The 24146-nt window shown below is 38.7% G+C and overlaps 1 protein-coding gene across 3 annotated transcripts in view; it reads right to left on the bottom strand.

The window, feature by feature from the left end:
• LOC122548398 (putative E3 ubiquitin-protein ligase HERC1) overlaps positions 1–24146 on the bottom strand; it is a 377691-nt gene that overhangs the window by 210599 nt on the left and 142946 nt on the right. For all 3 annotated transcript variants that reach the window (XM_043686981.2, XM_043687001.2, XM_043686991.2), the window contains exons 26-30: positions 20375–20610; positions 19547–19756; positions 19177–19297; positions 8121–8358; positions 7429–7601 (exon numbers count right to left, since the gene is read on the bottom strand). In XM_043686981.2, the coding sequence (XP_043542916.2) occupies positions 7429–7601; positions 8121–8358; positions 19177–19297; positions 19547–19756; positions 20375–20610 (978 nt within the window). The remainder of the gene's footprint in view (positions 1–7428; positions 7602–8120; positions 8359–19176; positions 19298–19546; positions 19757–20374; positions 20611–24146) is intronic.

Genomic DNA, 24146 nt, shown 5'->3' with positions numbered 1-24146 from the left:
ATTCTTGAGTATAGGCAACGTTCATATGATGGACCTTTAAAATTACACCCTTATATGTAAATCGGTGTTGCCCTATATTTGTTTCAGGCTTCTACATTTCCGGTTACAAATTTAGTATTTGCCTTCAAATAAACCATATTTAATTTTGCTAATTTCTTCCTTGTCAGAATACTAAAATGCTTTTACAATCTGTTTGCATGTCTCTTGCTAGCTCACTTTTTTAAAAAACGTATTCAAATCAAATTCTTGACCATCCTTTGTGGAATTCCAGAGTCTCCCCAACCGTGGGTTTACTATGCTTTTTGGAAACGTTATAAGCCTTTCCCTTTAAGCCAACATTTGCATCTCATGGGGCTTTAGATTTGTTGCAGATTGCGAAATAACATTCAATTATTTGCCATTGCTGGTCTACCATCATACCATTTAATCTAGTTTCCCAATCCACTTCAGCTAATTGACCTTATTGCAGAAGTGTTAATTAGCACAGAGAATCCAATAATAGTTTAAAATAACATTCAATTAGTCACATCAAAAGGTTTGCATATGGGAGAAGTCCAAAAAAGCCAATTAGCTGTTCTAATTTGAAATGATAAACAGGACTCTATGCTTGGGTAGATGTAAAATATACCATTATATTATTTCAAAGATGATAAGAAATAGGGACACGAGTAGACTGTTTGGCACCTCAAGCTTGCTCAGACATGTGACAGGATCATAGCTGAGCAAGGGAGTTATACCAAGTGCCCTACATCAATTCTTATCCCAGAGTCAACATTCCAAAAAAAAACAATTAACTGATGATTATCACATCTGTTTTAGAGATTTTAATCCTACACTACAACAGCAACTACTTGATAATAAATTCTCTTTGCAAGCTATAAAGCACAATAAGATCAATTGGTTGTGAAAGACTGCGTCAGCTAACACCCACAACTGCTAGTGATAGCAGGATGGGACTTCCATAGCCATGCAACAAACAATCTAATGACATCAATTAAGAGAGAAGCAATTCAAATGAATATACTTTTGAATTTGCCCTGCATATACAGCGCTCAGGAAAAGTCAGTAGCTCTACTTTTCATAGTTTTACTTGCACAGTAACAGGAGAAAAAATGACAAGAAAAAAAGACATTACACACCAGAAACTCTGATTACAATAGGTGTTCTGATATATATAATTGAGGAAAACAAATGGTCAGTATTCATACTCTTTAATAAAATGTGAATATATGCATATAGTTTTCTTTATTCTATCGTGGATGTGGGCATCTATAGCTTGCTGAAAATGTGTTGCTGGAAAAGCGGAGTAGGTCAGGCAGCATCCAGGGAACAGGAGAATCGACGTTTCGGGCATAAGCCCTTCTTCGTGCCCGAAACGTCGATTCTCCTGTTCCCTAGATGCTGTCTGACCTACTGCGCTTTTCCAGCAACACATTTTCAGCTCTGATCTCCAGCATCTGCAGACCTCACTTTCTCCGCATCTATAGCTTGGCCAGCACTCACTGCCCAACTCTAATTGCTTTGGAACGGAGTGGCTTGCTAGGCCATTGCACTTCAGTTAAAAGTCAACCACTTTGATATGGGTCTGAAGACATATGTAGTTGAGGCCAAGTAAGGAAAGCAGATTTCCTTCCTTAAAATAAATTAGAGAATCAAATGGGCTTTTACTACAAAAGGCAGCTATTATAGGTTTGATTTAATTCAAATTTCATTGTCTGCTATAGTAAGTTTCAAACCACAGAACATCAGCTTGGGCTACAGGATCAGCTAGTCCTGTCATGTTAAAACTATGCCCCTATCTCTCTTTTACATGTACATCACATTCCTTCCCTTTCAGAGCAAAAACCTGGTTTAAGCCCAGTAATGATTATTTCATGCATTGGGCAATCTTACCTTCATATTTCATAAAATATCATGCATGTAAAGTTGTCTAATGCTTCAAAACCAAGCAGCCAGAAAAAAACCCTCAACCTTAAAATCATGAGGCCAAAACAGCTCTTTGAAAGTGAAGCGAACAGCTTATTAGTAGTCCTACACTCCAGGCTTGGAATGGTCTAATGGAAATAAATAGTTTGCCAGATACAAATCAAAAAAGTATACCGTAAATTAAAGGGGAAGGTCATGTGGGATATAGGTAAATTAATGTTACTTCTGCAGTTCTGCAATTATAATTTCTGATACAGAGTAAATGAACTCACATCAGTGTGTGGTTGTTTCGGCCGGGAGCTGAGTCAACAAGAATGGAAACTATGTGGAGGAAATATATAATTGTTTTTGTATTTGCTAAAATTGTATGCCAGCATGAAACGTGATTGCAAAACAACGACGGATATTATGAGCAAATAAATAAGATGTTGTGAGGGGATGAAGTTAGGCCAGATACGCCTAGTAGGTATGAACATCTGTTTCCCACTTTTACAGAGACACAGGAACAAACCCTAATTAAAGAGGTCAGAGAGATCAGAGTGGCTTCGGGAGAAGCCCAGATGGAAAGAGTAGATACTGATGAAGAAAGAATATGCCTAACAATGACCTGCAGTGGGATGAGGTCAAACGGCCTTGTGAGGCCAGAAATAAGCATTTTGTCACAGACAAGGCCGGATACGGCTAGAGATAAGCAGGAGTGGTGGGACCAGTCTTAGGGAAGTAGAGGATGTAAACAGGGGGGAAAACAATGAAATAAGAAAAAAAATATGTAGGAACCAAATTATATAAATATCGAGTATTTGTTGAACTCTGTGTTTTGTCCCTGCCTTGTGGACATCACACCCACTTGCAAGTGTAAAATAAATGACACTACTGATTCAGATCTTGTCTTGGACTGAAATTATTGAAGTGTGTGAGCATTGTTTCTCACAATTGGGGGCTGTCCGGTCAGTAGTTAAGTACTGGTAGACATTTGAGCAGGTATTTCATAATGTTCAGCAAAAATGTATTCCTGTCAAAAATATGGACTCTGTGAGAAGGATGAATCACTATTTTAACAAAAATAGTCAAGGGGAGTATCCAATCAAAAAACAAAGGCATACAAAGTATCAAAAACTAGTCTTAAACCAAAGAACTCAGATTATTAAAAAGCTAATAAAAAGAAAGAAAATTGATTATGATAGTAAATTGTAAAAAATATAAATACAAGCAGCAAGAGCTTCCACAGGTATATAAAAAGACAGTCAGTAAAGGAAATATTGGACCCTTGGAGGATGTGACTGGAGAATTGATAACAGGGAAATGACAGATAAATTAAACCAATATTTTGTAATGGTTTTCCCAGTACAGGACAGTGCAAACACCCCAAACGTATTAGATAAGAAAGATCTGGTAACATTTTTATCATGAGGGACAAAATATTTGGCAAACTAATGGGACTAAAGGTAGATGAGTCACAACGATCTGATGGCTTACATCTAACGGTTTTAAGGGAAGCGGCTGCAGAGATAGTGTAGATATTTTCCAAAATATTCTGGAACTGTCTGGATTCCAGGAGGATTCCAATGAATTGGAAACTCCCCAGTATGACACTCCTGTTCAAGAAGGGAGGGACAGGAAAAAAAACAGGAACTCAAAAGGACAGTTAATCTAATATAATTGTTGGGAAAATTCTAGAGCCTGTTATTAAGGAAGAAATAGCAAGACGTATAGAAAATCAAACACAGTCAATATGGTTTTGTGAAAAGGAAATAGCTACAAAACTGTTACAGCTCTTTGAAAACATAGCAAGCAGAGATGATAAAGGGAACCAGAGGTGCAATGTATTTGGATTTCCAGAGGCATTCACTGAGGTGTCATGTAAAACTTTATTGCACAAGGTAGGAGCTCAAATAATTGGGAGTGAAATATTAGCACGGATTCAGGATTGGTTAACACAGAAGATAAAATTGTAATTAATGGCTCTTTCTCAGGTCAGAAAGTCATAACTAGTGAAGTGCCACACAATCAGTCCAAGGGCTTCAATTGTTAACTATATTAATAACTTGGAGGAAGGGGCAGACTGCAGTCATGTTTGCACATGACACACAAATCATTGGAGGGCATGTGGTTATGAGTACATAAAGAATCTGCAAGGGGATAACAGATAGGTCCTGTGAATGGGCAAAAAGCTTGGCGGATGGAGTATTATTAAAAACACACAAAAGATCACACTTTTTCCATAATAATGATGAAAAAGGTCTTAATTTTAAAACTTCACATTTTAAATTATTTTTGGTTCTGCTATGTCCTCCAGGTGCTACTTCTGAATTTTTTTTCAAGACATAACAAACTGAATAAGATCATAGAAGCATTATCTGAACTTACAACTATACATTTTGGGGATTGCTGTGATCCATAATAATATGATTTATGGAAACGTTATTGGGTTTTCAAGGACTTCTCACTGTCATGATTCCTCCCCTTGTTAAACAATATTCATCTCTCTTGAATAAACAATGTTCTTTCTTTTTAGAGTATTCCACCAAGATCAGTAGAAAAAGCAAAATGTGTCAAACTGAACACTAGTGCAAAATCCTGAGGAAGGGCTTATGCCCGAACCGTCGATTCGCCTGTTCCTTGGATGCTGCCTGACCTGCTGCGCTTTTCCAGCAACACATTTTCATGTCATACAGAGACTGGCTAGCAAAGTGTGTGGAATCTGCAGCTTTACAAATAGAGGTATTGAATACAAATGTATAAAATTATGCAGAAATGTAATAGACATCTGGTTATACAATAACTATAGTGCTGCATCCACTTATAATCACTACACTTTAGGGGAAATGGCGGCAGAGTGGTAATGTCACTGAAGAGAGGCAAACATGGGTGTGAATTTCATAACAGCAGCTCATATTAGAATTCAACTGATAAAACTAGACTATAAAAATAGGCGAGATTTTGACCATGACGCTATCACTGATTGTCTTAAAGACCCAAGTGATTCACTAATATCTTTCAGGGAAGAAAGTTTGCATCCTTACTCATATGCAACTCCAGACCCTTAGCAATGGGAGGTACTCTTAACTGCCTATAGAAATATTTGAGGAGAAAGTGAGGTCTGCAGATGCTGGAGATCAGAGATGGAAATGTGTTGCTGGAAAAGCGCAGCAGGTCAGGCAGCATCTAGGGAACAGGAGAATCGACGTTTCGGGCATTAGCCCTTCTTCAGGAATGAGGAAAGTTGGACCAACTTTCCTCATTCCTGAAGAAGGGCTAATGCCCGAAACGTCGATTCACCTGTTCCCTAGATGCTGCCTGACCTGCTGCGCTTTTCCAGCAACACATTTCCATCTGCCTATAGAAATAGTCTAGCAAGATTGTGCAATATATACTTGCCTAGTCAGTAACACCCATAACCTATGAAAGAATAGATTAAAAAGAACTTTTAAAATGACATGAGGATCCTTAAGAGGGCAGAGAATAAGATTGATCAGACTGGTTCCAGAAAGGAGACATTTTAGTCACAAAATTTGGTTGGAGAAGCTTGAGATTTCCTCCTTGGAGGAAATGAGCTTGAGAGGACGTTGAGAGTTGAGAGGTGTATGAAATTATGACATGTTTAAGGTATACAAAGGAAAGGCATTCCCACTAGTTGACTTAACTAGAACTAGGGGACACAAACTTAAGGTTTGGACCAAGAAATAAGGGTTACATGACTGTCTTCACCTGGAACACTCATCCTTCAAGGATGCTGGAAGTAGAGACAATGATTTCAAAAGAAAATTGGAAGAGAATTTAGGTAAATAAGCTTACAGGAAACACTGTCGGAACTGGAATCCACAGAGAGCCAGCATGGAATAAATTAGCCAACTGACCTCCTTCTGTTGCATACTGCTTCGAGGAAGAAGTTGTTTTAGGGCATTATTTTAAACTTAATGGTTTATAATTTCCTGTTGAAGGTATAACAATAATATAACTTGTTAACCTTGCATTGTGCCTTAAATCCTCAAGATAAAATTGAGGGATTCAACTTTAAGGTCTGCATAAATTTCGTGAAAGCAAAGATTTTTTTCAAATATACTTAATAGTCAAATTTAAATCATTTCTCAGCAGCAGCTTCTAAAAAAAAAATATCAGAATTTCACTCAGGTATTTCCAAAAAGAGATGTGGAGCAGAACACATTCCCATTTCAAACTTCCATTCCTGATCAATTTTAATCAGGCAACTACTTATATTCAAAGTTAAAAATCACACAACACCAGGTTACAGGCCAACAAGTTTAATTGGAAGCACACTAGCCTTCGGAGCGACGCTCCTTCATCAGGTGATACAGCGTCGCTCCGAAAGTTTAGTGTGCTTCCAATTAAACCTGTTGGACTATAACCTGTTGTGTGATTTTTAATTTTGTACACCCCAGTCCAACACCGGCATCTCCAAATTATGACTTATATTCAAAGAATTTAGAAGAAGCCACTAAAGCTTTATTACAAATTTAGCTTTATTAAAAATAATTAATTAACAGAATTGCTCAGCTATTGCAGAATAGACAATAATAATCCACCTCCTGCCTCTCGGGTCTCCTTGCTTTATTATACATCAGTAATTTGCTTTCTTCCATCCAATGATCGGCAGCCTCAGTCTTGCAGTGTTTCAGCACAGTTGAATTTTATGTTTTCAATTCGGCTTCCTCCTGCTGGGAGTCTGGAATGAATTGGCCTCTTCAATTGATCTCTCAAATAAGCAAAACCCTAGTGTTTTATCATCTACATTCCTGTTTTACCACTCAATTAAGCTCTGCTTTTCAGTCAGGCATTATATTCGAGAAAGACTAATGACAGAAAGCTTGAGTACTGAAACATGTATGTGTAAAACAAAATGCTCCTGACTGAAAAGTGGTATATAAAATATATCAATACATGAACATGCATGTTATCAAAACTAGTGGAGCACCATCTTTATTTTGTACTAGAAACACCATCTTATTTTTCTTTAGAAAAAGCAATCCTTGTTTTGTCTAATGTTTTTAAGGCAGAGATAAAATCTCTCGCCAATACTGAAGGCACAGCAGTGCATAAATTTAAGCCACTACTAACCAAATCATAGCATATAGCTTCTTTATAATAATTGTTAGGGGCTGGTAGACACTGAAAAATAAAAGTTTCACAACCCCACTAACAGTATGCAGGGAAATCCAACACAATGCTGCCAGCACTATCAGGCAGACATTTTGTGAAGATATCCCTCACCTAACACCATTTGAGCATGTTTGTTCCATTCGGTTGTGTCTGCAATGCCTCTCAAGAGGGTTTTAGTTTTAAAAATGCCTTGAAAGAGCACTAAAAAATGCTAAACCATCACTTGAAAAGCGTTATCAATTAATTATCATGTAATATGCTTTGTCTGGCAGCAAAATCAAATAGCTCGAGAGGTCTCCACTCTTAAAATAGTGAGATCGAAAATACTTTAATAACAAAATTCTATAAGTGAACATATTTTATACATTAACTTTCTATTCCCACCTTTACTTCTGGATCTGATGCTGGATCCACAACTACGTTGTTCTGTACATTCCTCTTCAGCTAATTCACATTCTGAATTTCTACACATTGCATGCAAAAAACTTTGCAACTGGCAACACAATACATCCATTGGGGCTTGAACTACTTCAGGGCACAAGGTTTGTGCATAGGAACTATAAAGAAAACCAAAAAGCAATAGGAGATCAATGTAAGAAGGAATACCAAGTTCAAATCAAAATACCAAAGCTTATCATTTAATATATCTAGTTTATGAAAGATAAGGAAATTATGTCAATTTTACCATTGGCGCCAAATGGTCAAATAGACAGTTAAAAGAAAAAAATGAAGATTGTGACCAATTCCATAGAAAAATTAAGAACTATATTACATTGACAATTATAAGCATCCATTGGGAGGGTGACAAAATGCATAAATCAGGGTTCAACATGCTTCAGTGCACCAATGTAACTAAACCACCCAGGTCCAGAAAAATGTAAGTTACACATTAAAATGGATGATTATTTGTTGGAATGCTGTTGATGTTACAAGGAAAAACAAAATATAAATCCACGTAACAGAAATTGCTACAATCCAATTGCAAATAGATTTTGATGTTAGTGTACTTACCAAGATTGACATATTACTTCATTAAATGTCACTCTAAGTTACAGCTTCCTTTATGGATTGCTTACCTAGCAGTGATAGCTAAAATCTGCAGAAGTCGAGCACCTGCCAACTTTAGTGCAACATTTAAATGGGGATGGCCAGACACTGAAGCCATCAGCCAACGTTGGTTTACCAGGAGACAGGAGTTTGTCAGCTTTGAAAGAGCTTCGAGAAGACCGCTGTTAATGACCACGGATAGGTCAGCAGGCTGATAACGGATGTTTAAAGCAAATATAGTAGCTAACAGAAGGTGCTGCTGTGCTCCTGCAACAACAAACAATATTTAATAAAATTCAAATAACCAGTGTAAAACCACTTGACAGTCTTAAAACAGAATTAGTCTAAGTTATTGCCAGTTCAAAAAAAATTGTACAACACTTTTGTTAAACATTTAAATTTTAGAAAATATACGTAACCTACATGGACTGTAAAATGCTAAAAAGTACACATAAATAAGCTAATTTTCAAAATAAAAATCAGTTTTGAAAATAAGTGCATGCCATCATAACCTAGATTAGTGCATTATTAATCTTGAAGTTGTAAGAATTTAATATGAAATAAATTTGGCAAATTATGTTTTGTGTGTGCAGCAGTCATTTGGGTTTCAATTTCTTAGTTCTCCTTCATACCCATGGTTCGAAGACAAATTTTGGTATTAGTTATTACTTATTCCTCATTGTCGGCCGATGACGTCATGCTGAAATATAGTTCCATCGATAACTGACATTTCTCTACACCTCAGTCTGTGACTGGTTTGCGCATCAACTTGATAGTGCGAGAGGCACACAAAAAGACAGAGGAAAGGGATTCACTTAAGAGTCAGAACTGATTAGACAGGCATGCTAAAGGACTGAAGAAGGAAGTGAGTGACCAAAGGTCAGATTTCTGTTGCATATTTGTGCCTTGTTTGGCAAGTCTACACGACTAATGTATGTCCGAACCATTGAATTATTGCACTTAACATCCACAAAAGTGACTAACTGCTTAATTGGATATTACAACATTTAAGATATGGACTGTATCAATTTTAAATGCTTTTTGAGTCCAGCGATCCTTCATCATTATTTTAGTGAAGGGCTTGAAATATGAACTCTGTTCCTCTTTTGACAGATGTTACCAGACTTGCTGAGTTTCTCCAGCACTTTTGATTCACCATCCAGAGCAAATGTGGACTCTAAATAGATGTATTGAAAATGCTTAGCTCTGCATTACAATTTTTTTATTGTTAATTGATGTCCTACATTGTTGCAAGTGGTAAATTGGAAAATAAACCTGCTCTTTCACCTGTCCTTGATGGCGTGAGTTCTTATACTCACTTGTCTCAACTTTTCTGTCTCATGTCCTTCAGCTTCCTTTGAGGTGGATATAATTGGGGGAATGGTAGGGGAAGGAACTATCAATAGCTGCACACTGCACTTGTAATTGGACTGTGGGGAACCCTAAGCACTCAGCAACTGGGTCCTAATCACCAGCTCCTTTATGTTAGTTTATTGCTATCAAGGTACCTATCCCTCACCTTTCTTTGTTTCAACACCTTATTAGCATGTCTGTATCCCAACTTTGATATCTTTTCCTTTGAACTACTTTGTAGAGGCAGTGGCATAGCGGCAATGTCACTGGACCCTCGGCCAATGTTCTGGGGACATGGATTCAAATCCCGCTATGGCAGATGGTGAAATTCCAATTCAATAAATATCTGGAATGGAAAGCTTTAATGGTTACCATGTAACCATTTTCAATTATCGTTAAAACCCAACTTGGTCACTAACATCCTTTAAATTAAGGAAATCTGACATCTTTAACATATGTCTGGCCTACTTGCGACTCTAGACTCTAACTAATAATAATGCAGTTGATTCTTAACTGCCCTCTGGGCAATTAGGGATGGGTAATAAATGTTAACCTAGCCAGCGAGACCCATATCCTGTAGCCCATCCCTAATTGCCATTGAGCTGAGTGGCTTGCTAGGTCTTTCAGAAGTCAGTTAATAAGACCAGAAAGTATAGGAGCAGAAGTACCATTCAGCCCACCAAATCTGTTCCACCATTCAATGTGATCATGGTTGAACTGATAATCTTAATCCCACTTTCCTGGCTTTTCCCCCAATCACATTCTCTTACTAATGAAAAATCTGTCTATAGCAGCTTTGAATATATTTAACTATCCAGCCTCTGCAGCCTTCTTTAGGAGATTTGCTACCCTCAGAAATTCTTCCTCATCTTGGTCTTAATCAAAGATTATGCACTCTGGTCCCAAACTCTCTCACAAGAGGAAACAACCTCTCTGTATCTGCCCTGTCAAGTCCTCCAAGGATCTTGTTTGTTTCAATCAGTCGTATCCAACCTACTCAACCTCTCCTCATAGAAAAATCTTCCATACCCAGCATCAACCTAGTGAACATTCTCTGGACTGTTTCCAATGCCAGTATATCCTTTTGTTGTTTTAAGACAACCAAAACTAATCATACTATTCCAGATGTGGTGTACCTAGTGCCTTGTATTCTTTTAATAAGACTTCCCTATTTTTAGCAAAAACAAATTGCTGGAGAAACTCAACAGTTCTGGCAGCATCTGTGCAGAGAAATCAGCTAAACCTGCAGAGTTTTTTCAGCAATTTCTATTTTTGTTTCAGATCTTCAGTATCCACAATTCTGTTCGATTTCCATATTTTTAGGTTGCATTCCTTGAAGATTTAGATTGAGATTAAAATTCCTTTTAGACTAGTGAACCTTGCTGGACTCCCTCTATGACACATATATTCTTCTTCAACAAAGGGGACCAAAACTCCACTCAATAATCCAGCCTTGATCTCAAAGTTCTTTACAATTAATTGAAACAAGATATTTTTACGCCAATGGCATGGGTTCAGTTCCTGGACTGGCTGAGGTTGCCATGAAAGACTCTTCTTCTCAACCTCGCCCGAGCCATGGTGACACTCGGATTAAACCACAGCAACTGTCTCTCTGTAATGAGAGATCAGTCCTCAGGTCTGGGTAGTGCCACGGCAACTTTACCATTTCCCTTTACTGGAGCTTGATTGCATGACAATGAAGTATCAGCAACACATTTCTAAATCAAGATGATATGTAGCCTGGATGAGAACATGCAGGTGGTGGTGCTCCCATTTCCCCTTTGACCTACTAACTAGCAAATATTGTAGGCTTTGGAAGGTGCTGTTGAAGGATCATTGGTGAGTAGCTGCAGTTTAGCTTGTATTATGTATGCACAGCTGCCATTGCACGTCAGTGATGCAGGAAGTGAATGCTGATGGTACTGGATGGACTGCTGATCAAGCTGCCAAATCTTAATGGTGTCAGCTCCTGGTGTGTGGGAGCAACATTCATCCAAGCATAATCCTGTCACAATCCTGACCTGTGTGTTGTAATTGGGAAATCAGGTGAGTTACTTGCCTCAGAATTCCAGCTTCTGACTTGATTTTGTAACAGTTGTATTTATAGATCCACTCCGGTTTCATTTATGATAAATGATAACCCCCAGGATGTTGACCATGGGGACTTCAGCAATATAAAGTACAAAGAAAATTACAGCACAGGAACAGGCCTTCAGCTCTTCAAGCCTGCGCCAATCCAGCTCATTTATCTAAACCTGTTGCCTATTTTCTAAGAGTCTGCATCCCTCTGCCCCTGCCCATTCATGTATCTATCTAGATAGATCTTAAATGATGCTATTGTGCCCACCTCTACAACTTCTGCTGGCAATGCGTTCCAGGCATCCATCACCCTCTGTGTAAAGAACTTTCCATGCATATCTCCCTTACACTTTTCTCCTCTCACTTTGAACTCGTGACCCATAGTAATTGAGACTCCAGTGTGGGAAAAAGCTTCTTGATATCCACCCTGTCTATACCTCTCATGATTTTGTAGACCTCAAATCAGCCCCCAGATCACTCCTCACATCAATTTACCTCAGGACTTTTCCATTTACTGTTTCGTTCACTCTTGAATTGGATCTTCCAAAAAGCATCACCTCACATTTGCACAAATTGAACTCCATCTGCCATTTCTCTGCCCAACTCTCTATTTATCTATATTCTGCTGCATTCTCTGACAGTCCCCTTCACTATCTGCTACTCCAACAATCTTAATGTCATCTGCAAACTTGCTAATCAGAAGACCCATACTTTCCTTCAAATCATTTATGCATATCACAAACAACAGTGGTCCCAGCAGGAATCCCCGTGGAACACCACTAGTCACAGGTCTCCATTTTGAGAAACTCCCTTCCACTACTACTGTCTCCTGTTGCCCAGCCAGTTCTTTATCCATCTAGCTAGTACACCCTGGACCCCGTGAGACTTCACTTTCTCCATCAGCCTACCATGGGGAACCTTATCAAAGTTTTTACTGAAGTCTATTTATATGACATCTCCAGCCCTTCCTTCATCAATCAACTTTGTCACCTCCTCAAAGATTTCTATTAAGATGGTAAGACATAACCTTACCTGCACAAAACCATGTTACCCATCATTGATAAGCCCATTTTCTTCCAAATATAAATAGATCTAACCCTCAGTATCTTCTGCAGCAGCTTCCCATCCACTGATGTCAGGCTCACTGGTCTATAATTACCTGAAATATCCTGCTACCCTTCTTAAACAAGGGGACAACATTAGCAATTCTCCAGTCGTGCGGGGCCTCACCCATGTTCAAGGATGCTGCAAAGGTATCCTTCGAGGCCCCAGCTATTTCCTCTCTTTTAGAATGCACAACACTTATTCCCTCCTTATGCCGACTTGGCCTGGAACAATCAAACATCTATCCCTAACCTCAACATCCAACATGTCCCTCTCCTCTGTGAATAGCGATGCAAAGTACTCGTTAAGAATCTCACTCATTTTCTCGGACCCCACGCATAACTTTCTTCTTTTGTGCTTTCGTGGACCAACCCTTTCTCTAGTTACACACTTGTTCCTTATATATGAATAAAAGGCTTTAGGATTTTCCTTAACTATGTTTGCTAAAGATATCTCATGAGCCCTTTTAGCCCTCTTAATTCCTTATTTCAGATTGGTCCTACATTCCCAATATTCTTCCAAAGCTTCATCTGTCTTCAGTCGCCTAGACCTTATGAATGCTTCCTTTTTCCTCTTAGCTTGTCTCACAATTTCACCTGTCATCCATGGTTCCCTAATCTTTCCATTTCCATCCCTCATTTTCACAGGAAAATGTCTGTCCTACACTCTAATCAACGTCTCTTTAAAATCATCCTACATACCAATGGCTTCAAACAGCTGCTCCCAATCTCTATTCCCCAGCTCCTGCCAAATTTTGGTACAGTTGGCCTTCCCCCAATTTAGCACTGTTCCTTGAGGACCACTCTCATCTTTGTCCATGAGTATTCTAAAACTCACGGAATTGTGATCACAGTCTCAATGTAATCCCCACTGAAACTTCAACCACCTGGCTGGGCTCATTCCCCAACACCAGATCCAGTATGGTCCCTTCCCAAGTTGATCATCTACATACTGCTCTAGAAAACCCTCCTGATGCTCCTTACAAGTTCTGCTCCATCTAGACCTCTAACACTAACTGAACCCCAGTCAATGTTTGGAAAATTAAAATCTCCTATCACCACCCCCTATTGCTCCTACATCTTTCCATAATCTCTTTACATATTTGCACCTCTATCCCATGCTTGCTGTTGGGAGGCCTGTAGTACAGCCCCAACATTGTTAACACACCCTTCCTGAACTCTGCCCATATTGCCTCACTGCTCGATTCCTCCATAGTGCCCTCCTTCAGCACAACTGTGATATCCCCTCTGACCTGTAATACAACTCCTCTACTCCTTTCCCTCTCTCTCTATCCGGCCTGAAGAATCAATATCCTGGGATATTTAGTTGCCAAACATGTCCTTCCCTCAACCACGTTTCAGTCATATTAATAAACTGCCAGGTACTAATCCAAGTCCTAAATTCATCTGCCTTACCGACTACACTTCACGCATTAAAACAAATGCATCTCAGACCACAGTCCCTTTGCGTGCATCATCTGCTCCCTAACCATCCTTCCCTTTAGTCATGTTGACTTCATTATCTAGTTCCTCACAGGCTTTAGTTACTACCTCCTTACTGTCCACTAACGTTCTCATTTAGCTCCCATCCCTCTGCCACATTATTTTAATCTTCCCCAACAGCGTTAGCAAAAGCACCCCCAAGGACATTGGTTCCAGTCTGGCCCAAGTGTACACCGTCCAATTTGTAAATGTCCCACCTCCCGCAAAACCAGTTCTAATGTCCTAAAAATCTGAACCTTTCCCTCCTGCATCATCGCTCAAGCCACACATTCATCCTGCCTATTCTTTCATTTCTACTCTGACTAGCACATGGCAATGGTAGCAATCCTGAGATTACTAGCTCTGAGGTTCTATTTTTTAACTTGGCTCCTAACTCCATAAATTCTGCTTGTAGGACCTCATCCCGTTTTTTTAAACCTATATCATTGGTGTTTATATGCACCATGACAACTGGCTGTTCATCCTCCCCCTTCAGAATGTTCTGCAGTCGATCTCAGACATCCCTGACTTGTACACCTGGGAGAAAGTGAGGACTGCAAATGCTGGATACCAGAGTTGAAAAATGTGGTGCTGCAAAAACACAGCAGGCCAGGCAGCATCCGAGGAGCAGGAGAATCGATGTTTTGGGCATAAGCCCTTCTTCAGGAATGCCCTGAAGAAGGGCTTATGTCCGAAACGTCGATTCTCCTGCTCCTCGGACACTGCCTGGCCTGCTGTGTTTTTCCAGCACCACATTTTTGTACACCTGGGGGGCAACATACCTTTCAGGAGTCTCATTTTCAACAACAAACCACCTACCTACTCCTCTTACAATTGAATCCCCTATGACTATAGCTCTTCCACTCTTTCTCCCACCCTTCTGTACAGCAGAGCCAGCCACGGTGCCATGAACCTGGCTACTGTTGCCTTCTCCCTCAACAGTATCCAAAACGGTATACCTGTTTAAGAAGGAGATGACTGCAGGGCACACCTGCACTGACTTCCAGCTCTTTCTCTGCCTTTTGGTCACCCATTCCCTTTCTCCCTCAGCAATCCTAATCTGTAGTTTGATCAATTCACTAAACGTGCTATCCATGACACCCTCAGCATCGTGTATGCTCCAAAGTGAGGCCATTGACAATAGTTATGCCATTGAATGTCAAATGACAGTAATTAAATTCTCTCTTTTTTTTGAGATGGTCACTGCCTGGCACTTGTGTGGCATGATTATTATTTGCTGCTTACCAAAAACAATGTTGACAGGATCTTGCTGGATATGGACATGGAGAGCTGAAAACTTTTATACGATCACAACTTGTAACCTCAGCCAGGTACATGCCTCACCCTCATAAAAACCAAAAGAACTGCGGATGTGGAAATCACAAACAAAACCTGAAATTACTGGAAAAGCTCAGCAAGTCTGACACCATCTTTGTAGAGAACTCAGAGTTAACGTTTTGGGTTGTGATCCTTCCTTAGAACTGGCAGTGGTTAGGAAAACGTTGGTTTTATGCAGAAGATAGGGGAGGGGTGAGGGGGTAAAGAATAAATGATAGTTGGAGATAAAACCCAAAGCGAGAGGATGCCAGTTGGACAAAGGAGTGGATGACGGTCAGCCTGGGAGAATGAATATCTACTAATGGGGACTTAGTGGTTATCAATGGTTTGTATGTAATAGCAGCCTATTGTGATAACAAAGCCTGGAGTATGGAAGTTGGGGTAAGGACATGGGAGGAACGCAAGTCCTAAAGTTATTGAACTTGATAGAGTCCAGAAGGCTGAAGAGCTCCCAAGTGGAAAATTAAGTGCCATTCTTCCAACTTGCACTGACATTTTCTGGAGCTCTGTACACACCTCAGACAAAGACATTGGTCAGGGAATGAGGTGGCATGTTAAAGTGGCTGGCAACTGGAAATTCAGGGTCTTTTTTGTGGACTTCAAAGAGCCCAGGGTAAATGTTGAGGACAATTCCCTCCCAACAACCCACCACTACCCCTCAAAGTTTGTTGGGTTTGTTTGCCAGTGTGACAAATTACCTCAGGTCATTAGATGGGCCTTTGGGATTACTATCCACAGAACACAGATTTGAAAATTCTGACAAAAGATCACAGGCCTGAAATATTAACCTAGTTTCTGTCTAGACATACAGCCAAACCCGCTGAGCATAAAAGTAATAGAGATGTACGGAAACAGACCCTTCGCCCCGACTTGTCCATGCTGACCAGATATCCTAAATTAATCTAGTCTCATTTGCTATTATTTGGCCCATATCCCTCTAACTCCTTTCTACCTATCTACCCATCCAGATCTCATTTAAACGTTGTAATTGTACCAGCCTCCACCATTTTCACTGGCAGCTTATTTCTTACACACACCATCCTTTGTTCCTTTTAAATCTCTTCCCCCCCTCACTTTAAACCTATGCCTTCTAGTTTTGGACTCCCCTACCCTGGAGAAAAGACCTCAGTTATTTATCCTATCCATGTCCCCCCTGATTTTATAAACCTCTATAAGGTTACCCCTCAGTCATCAACACTCTCGGGAAAAGAGGCCCAGCCTAATCAGCCTTTTCCTATAGGTCAAACCCTCCAATCCTGGCAACATCAATGTCCTGTACATCTTACCACGACCTCCCAACTCCTATACTCAATGGTGGCTCAGTGGTTAGCACTGCTACCTCACAGCACCAGAGAGCAGGGTTTGATTCTGGCCTCGGGTGACTGTCTGTGTGGAGTTTGCACATTCTCTCTGTGTTTACATGGGTTTCCTCCGGGTGCTTCGGTTCCCTCCCACAGTCCAAAGATGTGCAGGTCAGGTGTATCGGCCATTCTAAATTGCCCATAGTGTTAGGTACATTAGTCAAAGGGAAATGGGTCTGGGTGAGTTACTCTTTAGAGAGTCAGTGTGGACTTGTTGGGCCGAAGAGCCTGTTTCCACACTGTAGGTAATCTAATCAAATCAATGCAAGAATACCAAATGTCTTCCTCACTACCCAATCTAGCTGTGTCTCAACTTTCAAGGAACTATGAACCTGTACTCAAGCACTTCCAGCATTCTCAGTTTCTCTATGAAATTTCCAAAATTAGCAATATTTTATTATTGCATAAACATCTGTTTGCACCTCCCAATTCCTCGTCATCTGGATGAAACGCTATTTTTCATGATACACTTGAAAATTATGTTGGAATATTTTTCTACGTTTGAGAAAAAAATTAACAAAAATACTACTTTAATGGAATGTTATGGTCCTCTGAATGAAAGAGAAACCAAATTTATAATTAATTAATCAGGATGAAGTAATGGCCCAGTGGTATTATCACTGGACTGTTAATTCCAAGACCCAGATAAAGTTCTGAGGGCCCAGTTTCAAATCCACAACAGCAAGGGGTGGAATTTGAATTCATAAGAATTTGGAATGAAAAATCTCTAATGATAACTATGAATCCATTGCCATCTGTCAGAAAAACCCATCCAGCTCACTAATATTGTTTACTCAAGGAAACTGCCATCTGTACCTGGTGTGGCCTACATGTGATTCCACACTCGCAGCAGTGTGGTTGATGCTTAACTGCCTTCAGAACAACTAGGGATAGACAAAAAATGGTAGTAGTAAATGATGCGCTAATGCAGTGAATGAGTAAAAGAAAAATATTTTGCATCTGTTTTCACAGAAAAGTATACCTGAAAAGGTATGAGAGAAGTTTGAATAAACTAATAGAACAATAAAAGATAAGAAAATAGACCTGAAAAGACTGCAGTGACACAAAGAGTGCAACCTTAAATAATGTGGGAAACCAATGGCCAATTAGTAGAGGCTGTAATCTCAATTTTTGAAACACTCTTAGGGCATGGAAAATGTATCAGAGGACTGAATTTTCAATGCAAATTTTTATTTAAGAAGGGCAAAGGGATAAGCAGGTACCGACTGAATTTCACATGCTTCTTGTCTTTAGAACTGTCAGCGACAAAGTTTAAAACTAACTAAAGGATTAGTAGGATCACTTCTGCACATGAGACCAAAAACTGTCTAGTGATACATTCGGTAAGAAACATGAGGAAAGGCAATTTAAAATAAGGATATAAGTTCTAAAAAGGGTCTGAGAAGCAGCGGGATATTGAGTATATATGCGCAACTCATTGGAAGTGACAGAACAAGTGAGACAACTTAAGATGCACAGGGGTTTGACTTTAAGTAGAAACAATTCAAAATTGAGTTAGTTATAAAGATTTTTTCTTAAATACCAGTTTAGCCTCAATTTGATCGGTGTACTATTCTGGGCACCACAATTTAGAGAGAACATTAAAGGTATTCGAGGGTCATAGTCATATAGTGAACCAGTACAGAAAAGGACCTTCACAGCACGTTGCATCTGTGTGACCTATCTGCACGCGTCCCACTTTCCAGCACTAGACCCATATTTGTGAATGTTATGATATTTCAAGTGCTCATCCATGTACTTTTTAAAGGGTGTGAGGTTCCCTGCCTGTACTGACCTTCCAGCAGTTTTTCATCGTTATATTTTAAAATACCCCTAATCACAAACACTGCTTAGGAGACAGATGATTAAATTCTCAATTATTCAACTAAAAATTAGATGCATATGCCTCTTCTGTAAATTTTACTATTTCTTGTAATGGTAGCATTGAACAGTGACTAGATTTCCCATAATCTTATTTCGAATTAGTTTTCTCATTTAAAAATTGTATATAACTATATTCTACAATTTTCTCTTGTTGCTAAGTGAATGCATGTGATCAACATTTGCATTTTTAAAGTCAAGAAATCAAAATTATGTTCTTAAACATTTATTTTAGCCAGGATGTTTAATTTTTATAGTGGTCCTGTAGCAATTTGTTTAAGACTAACCTAACTACTTACTTTCTTGGTGAATTGGATAGAGATTTTATCCAAACCTCTTGACTTTATTTTTAATCGGGGTAGGAATGGAGATAGAAGTGCTAGTCAAAAATAAAATCTCCCTACTATTATTAATGACACTAGTGAATAAAATAATTCTAATTTATTAAACCATCATTATCTCCAAATTAACACCACTATTTTTTAAACCTGAGAATTCCTTTCCAGTTGCAAGTCCCCGTTTCAGAGAAGACACCAAATGTTGATAAAGCTTATGTGCTGCAGCTTGGAGCTCAATCTGTGTACTTCCATGGGCAGCCTGTGTTATATCCTGAGATGGGGGTAAAAGAATACATTCAGTGAATACAGACTGCATTTCCTTTAATAATCCAGAGACATGTGAAGACTGAATTATATTTATCTCTTGCTATAGAACTAACAGTCATTTGTTAGAGGTGAATAATATCTAGAAAGTGCCATTCAATACATAATAGTTGTGCAAAATAATTATACTTAAGCACCCTCATACATTGTAGTTCAGCACAAATTTGCAAGAAAAGCAAAATCAACATTCCTTTACCGTATAATGCTGGAGTTTTCCACAATTCCGTTTAATGTTTGTTGTATTTGCTGTTCCCAGATCAAAGCAGCCAATTAAAAACTGCAACTGTACTGTCAATAGAAGACCAGTGGATTTTACTGACAGTCCTGAACTATCCAATGAGGAGCCACCTTTAGCCTCCATTTCAGAGAGGAAAGTTGAAATCTGGCAAAGAGCTTCAAGACGAAGCTAATAAAAAAAAGCACAAAAAAACCCAAGAATTTGCTTTGAAATTCAAATAGGGAAATAAACTACTGGCACGAGGTTATACTTTCAACTACATTATCTGTTACTTAAAATAACAATGTTATTTCATACAAGTGTTCAAAATTGTGATGAGTTCTAATAAAAATTAGGAACAAAATTATAACTGGCATAAATCTAAGATCAAGAAAGAAAAAGGGAGAGAGATATTTTTATACAGATAATTGTACCATAAGCTGTTATTAGAATCCACAACAGATTTTAACAGGGAGGGAGACAAATATTTAAAAGAATACAGAGTACAATATTGAAAGCCAGGTGAAAAGCCTGCATTATAAATGTTTGAACTTTCACAGCACTGGCAGAGGTTCAACAGATCAAATAGTTCATTTCTGTGCTGTAAGCGTCTACAGTTATATGAAATCATATTGCTGATCTGTTATATCGTACATGGCACTCAAATGAAATTGGTTAATACACTAGAATAGTTTGATAGTTACAGAATTAGTCCACTGCAGCCATTTATTTATATTGTGCAAAGATGATTCCTCAGAATTGCACTGTCCTATGCATTGATTTTACCAAATACATTAATATTCTTACCTCTGCTCTTTCCTGCTGGTGACCCATTGCTGTAATAACTGCCTTAGGGTCAGACCCTTTCCCCACTTCTTGTTCTACCAGATTTGAAGTCCGAGTAAGATGCCCACAGAGGAATTGAAAAATGTCATTCAGCAAAGGTGCAAATGTAGTACCCTTGGAGTTTTCTGGTGGGCTGATACATTGCCGTAGCAATTGCCATGCATCTTTCATAATGCCCAATGAACACAATGGCACACCTAGGTAAAAAAGTAAATTATTTAACAAAATATCAACACAAAAAGGCAAAGCTCTGTTTAACTACCTAGAAAACTCTAGCACAAACAATAAAAAGATTCAATCCTTTTCTCAGCGACATCCTTTCATCTCAGTGAAGTATTCCTATTTTAACTTTTCAATTTTTTACTCAAGTGACTGTTTCCAACCATGCTCCTTGGAATGCTGAAATAGTCAGTTACTTCTTTCCAGTCTGGACTTGTTTCAAATTTGATTAACTAAGTTCATAGACAGAGTGTTAGCAAATAAATTAAAGATTGAAATAAAGGCAGAATTTCAAAAGGCTGAGATTCCTCAGGTTTTCATTCAATATTTAGTATTAAAAGGAGGGAACCCTGAAAATGATGCATTGCTGCTTTAATTAGCTACCTTTAAGTTAAAATAGAAAAAAAACGGAATTAGGGAATAAGAAAACTGAAAATAAAGTTTGAATTGGAACAGGAAGAGAAATAAAAACAGAAACATGTAAAAGGAAAAGAAAAATAAGCAGCAAAAGAGAGGAAAGTGGAATTTAAAATCTTGCTCTTCAAACAGAGACTGACCTGAGACAACACGAACTGGTGACAAAATAAAGGAAGACTAAAAGAGGTAACTCAGATGGTTTGGAGTCCAGTGTGGATTTGATTTGACTAGAAATCTGCACTTATATTTACGAGAATGCAGTGCAAAGATATTTCATCTCATGTGCAGATAATGGAGGTGATGAAGTGGTCAACAGATGTTTGGACCTGTGCGCTACAATGTGTGTCTTGATAGCTATGAATGTGTACACTAGTTAATAAGAACAATCTGCTAACTATGAGACTGCTAAAAAAAAATTTCAATGCAGTTGAGCTTGCCCCTGAAGATTAATTAAAATTTAGAATAAGAAAGAAAACTCATTAGACATTCGTAGAAAAGAAAAATAAATGTTACGAAAACAATGATTTTTATCATTGAAGCTAGAGGATAGTTTAGACAATATGAGGTAATTCAGAATTATGGAAAAAATCTAAAACAGTATTCTGGTAATCCATGAGGGCTATTCAGATAAGGTCAAGTAATAAAGATCGGTAAAGAAATCAAGAATGAAGCAGCAGCAGTTCTGGCAAACAATCATGATATTTCACTCCGACAGCTAAATGGAGGGAATTGGTCAATTTGGAAACCAAAAGAAAACTGGGGGAACAGAAAATGTGGAGATGGAAAAATGGAAAAGATATTAACTTTAGGGACCAAATGGAAGGATGCCAGAATAATAAAGCAGAAAAGCTAGAACCTAGAAGTGATATAAAAGAAAACATTGTAATGAGAATGGACATGAGAATGGAAGTGAAATGTGAGAAGGATTTCAGTACTAAGAGTGGCTAAGGAATCAGAAAAGGAAGTGCATCAGGAAGCAAAACAGATATCAAAACTATTGTAGTTGTGCAGGTGGAGAATGTTCCCGCAGAAGCTATTAGAGGGAGAAGATTCAGGACAGTCAATACAATTCTTTCTCAATTGCTCAAATTTCTCAAAGATAATCAGATCATTTGAGATTCTGAATATATTATTTCAAAAGAAGACGTTTTGCCTTTCTCTTCTGCACAAGATGATAAACTGAAGCAATACCTCTAGGAAAAACTGCAGCAAAAATAATTGTGGAAGAGTTAGTTTTTTTTAAAAAATCAACACTTAAGACATAGTTTACCCAACAAAATATAATCAGATCAAGGTCAAAGTTTTGCTGCAAATAATCAAATAAATAATGAATGGTTTGAGAATAAAACAAATTACATCTTTGACTTATAATCCACAATCTCAGGACGCATTAGAAAAATGGCAAACTTTGAACACCATGTAATTAGAGCTTATGGTCAGGTATGTCTTAACAATTGGAATAAAGGCATTTCCTTGATCCTGTTTGCAATTAGGAATATCTCTAATGAGTCCACAGAATTGTGTCCTTTTGATTAATATACAGCCATACAGACATGAGGTGAGAGAACCACTTAAATCGATCAAAGAAAGTTTTTTTTATTATAAACCAAAGCTCAGAGACGGATCTGTGCGTTAGATTTTCTTTGAAATACAACAAAAGTATCCAAACTCATCAGTCAAAAAGCTTTTGAAAAGTTCTCAACAAATAATGAAAGCTAGAGCAGATGAAAAGGTCAAAACTTGGAATTCTGTTGCTGGAGACAAAGTGCTAGTATTGTAAACCCACTTCTGTGGAACCATTCAAAGGTTCACTGGAATTTCAAATCCAAATAAACTCAATTATGTAAATACTCCAGAGAGGAGAAAAGAAAAATCAGTGAGTTCAGAAACAGTATATTCCTGTTGGAGTAAAAGGCTTATAAGATTAGAGAACAACGGATGAATAAAGAAGAATCATATATTGGATATAGATAAGTTTGGCAGCCAGGTTTGCTTATGCTGCAAGGAATGGTTTAAACTAGATTTGCAGGAGGATGGGATCCTCAATGCCAGAAAGGCAAGTGCGAGGCTCGAAGGAGAGACAATGATCAGAAACAGCTGATGAGACAGGTCAGCCTGGAACACAGCAGGGAGTAAAGAATACCTGTTGGATTATATAAATTGCATTTATTTCAATGCAAGAGGGCTGACAGGCAAGGCCAATGAACATAGGACATGGACAGGTATGTGGGACTGGGATATTATAGCCATTATAGAAACATGGCTAAGGGAGGGGCAGGACTGGTAGCTTAATGTGCTAGTGTACAGGTGTTTCATGCGTGAGAGAGATGGCGGAAGGAGGGGAGAGGGTGTTGCATTTTTGATTAAGGCAAGCAGTAACCAGAGATGTCCATAACTGCTTCAGTTATTTCATGAGAATGGAAGTGAAATTTGAGAAGGATTTGTGGATGAAGCTAAGAAATAAGAAGGGATGGTGACGTTATTGGAATGGTACTATATAGCCCCCAAATAGGCAGGAGGAATAGAGGAACAAATATGCAGGGAGGTTGGGGAGAGTTGTAGGAGCAATAGGGTTGTCATAGTAGGGGATTTTAATTTTCCTAATATAGACTGGGACTGCCAGAGCGTTAAGGGCTTAACGGGGTGGAATTTGTTAAGTGCGTTCAGGAAAGTTTCCTCACGTAGTATACAGAGGTTCCTACTTGGGAAGGGGCAAAACCCGACTTATTCTTGGGAAATAGGGCACAACAGGTGACAAAGGTGACAGTGGGGAAGCACTTTGGAACGAATGACCATTGTTCTATTAATTTTAAAATAATTATGAACAACGACAAAACTGGTCCACAGGTTCAAGTTCTAAATTGGGGCATGGTGAATTTTGATGGAATTAGACAGGAGCTTGCAGAGGTTGATTGAAGTTTGTTTGTAGGCAACGGGACCTCTGGCAAGTGGGAGACCGTTAAAAGTGAGATAACCAGAGTCAAGGTCTGTATGTTCCTGTGAGGGTGAACCCTGGACGACAAGAGATATTGAGGCTTTGACCAGAAAAAAAAGGAGGCATGGCTCTGGTACAGGCAGCTGGGATCAAGGGAATACC

This window comes from Chiloscyllium plagiosum, unplaced genomic scaffold (assembly GCF_037043375.1).
Source record: "Chiloscyllium plagiosum isolate Xiang-an unplaced genomic scaffold, Cpla_swu_hap1 HiC_scaffold_1, whole genome shotgun sequence".
NCBI lineage: Eukaryota > Metazoa > Chordata > Chondrichthyes > Orectolobiformes > Hemiscylliidae > Chiloscyllium > Chiloscyllium plagiosum.
The sequence above is the reverse complement of the archived record's forward strand: the minus strand, read 5'-3'. Positions and strand labels throughout refer to the sequence as shown.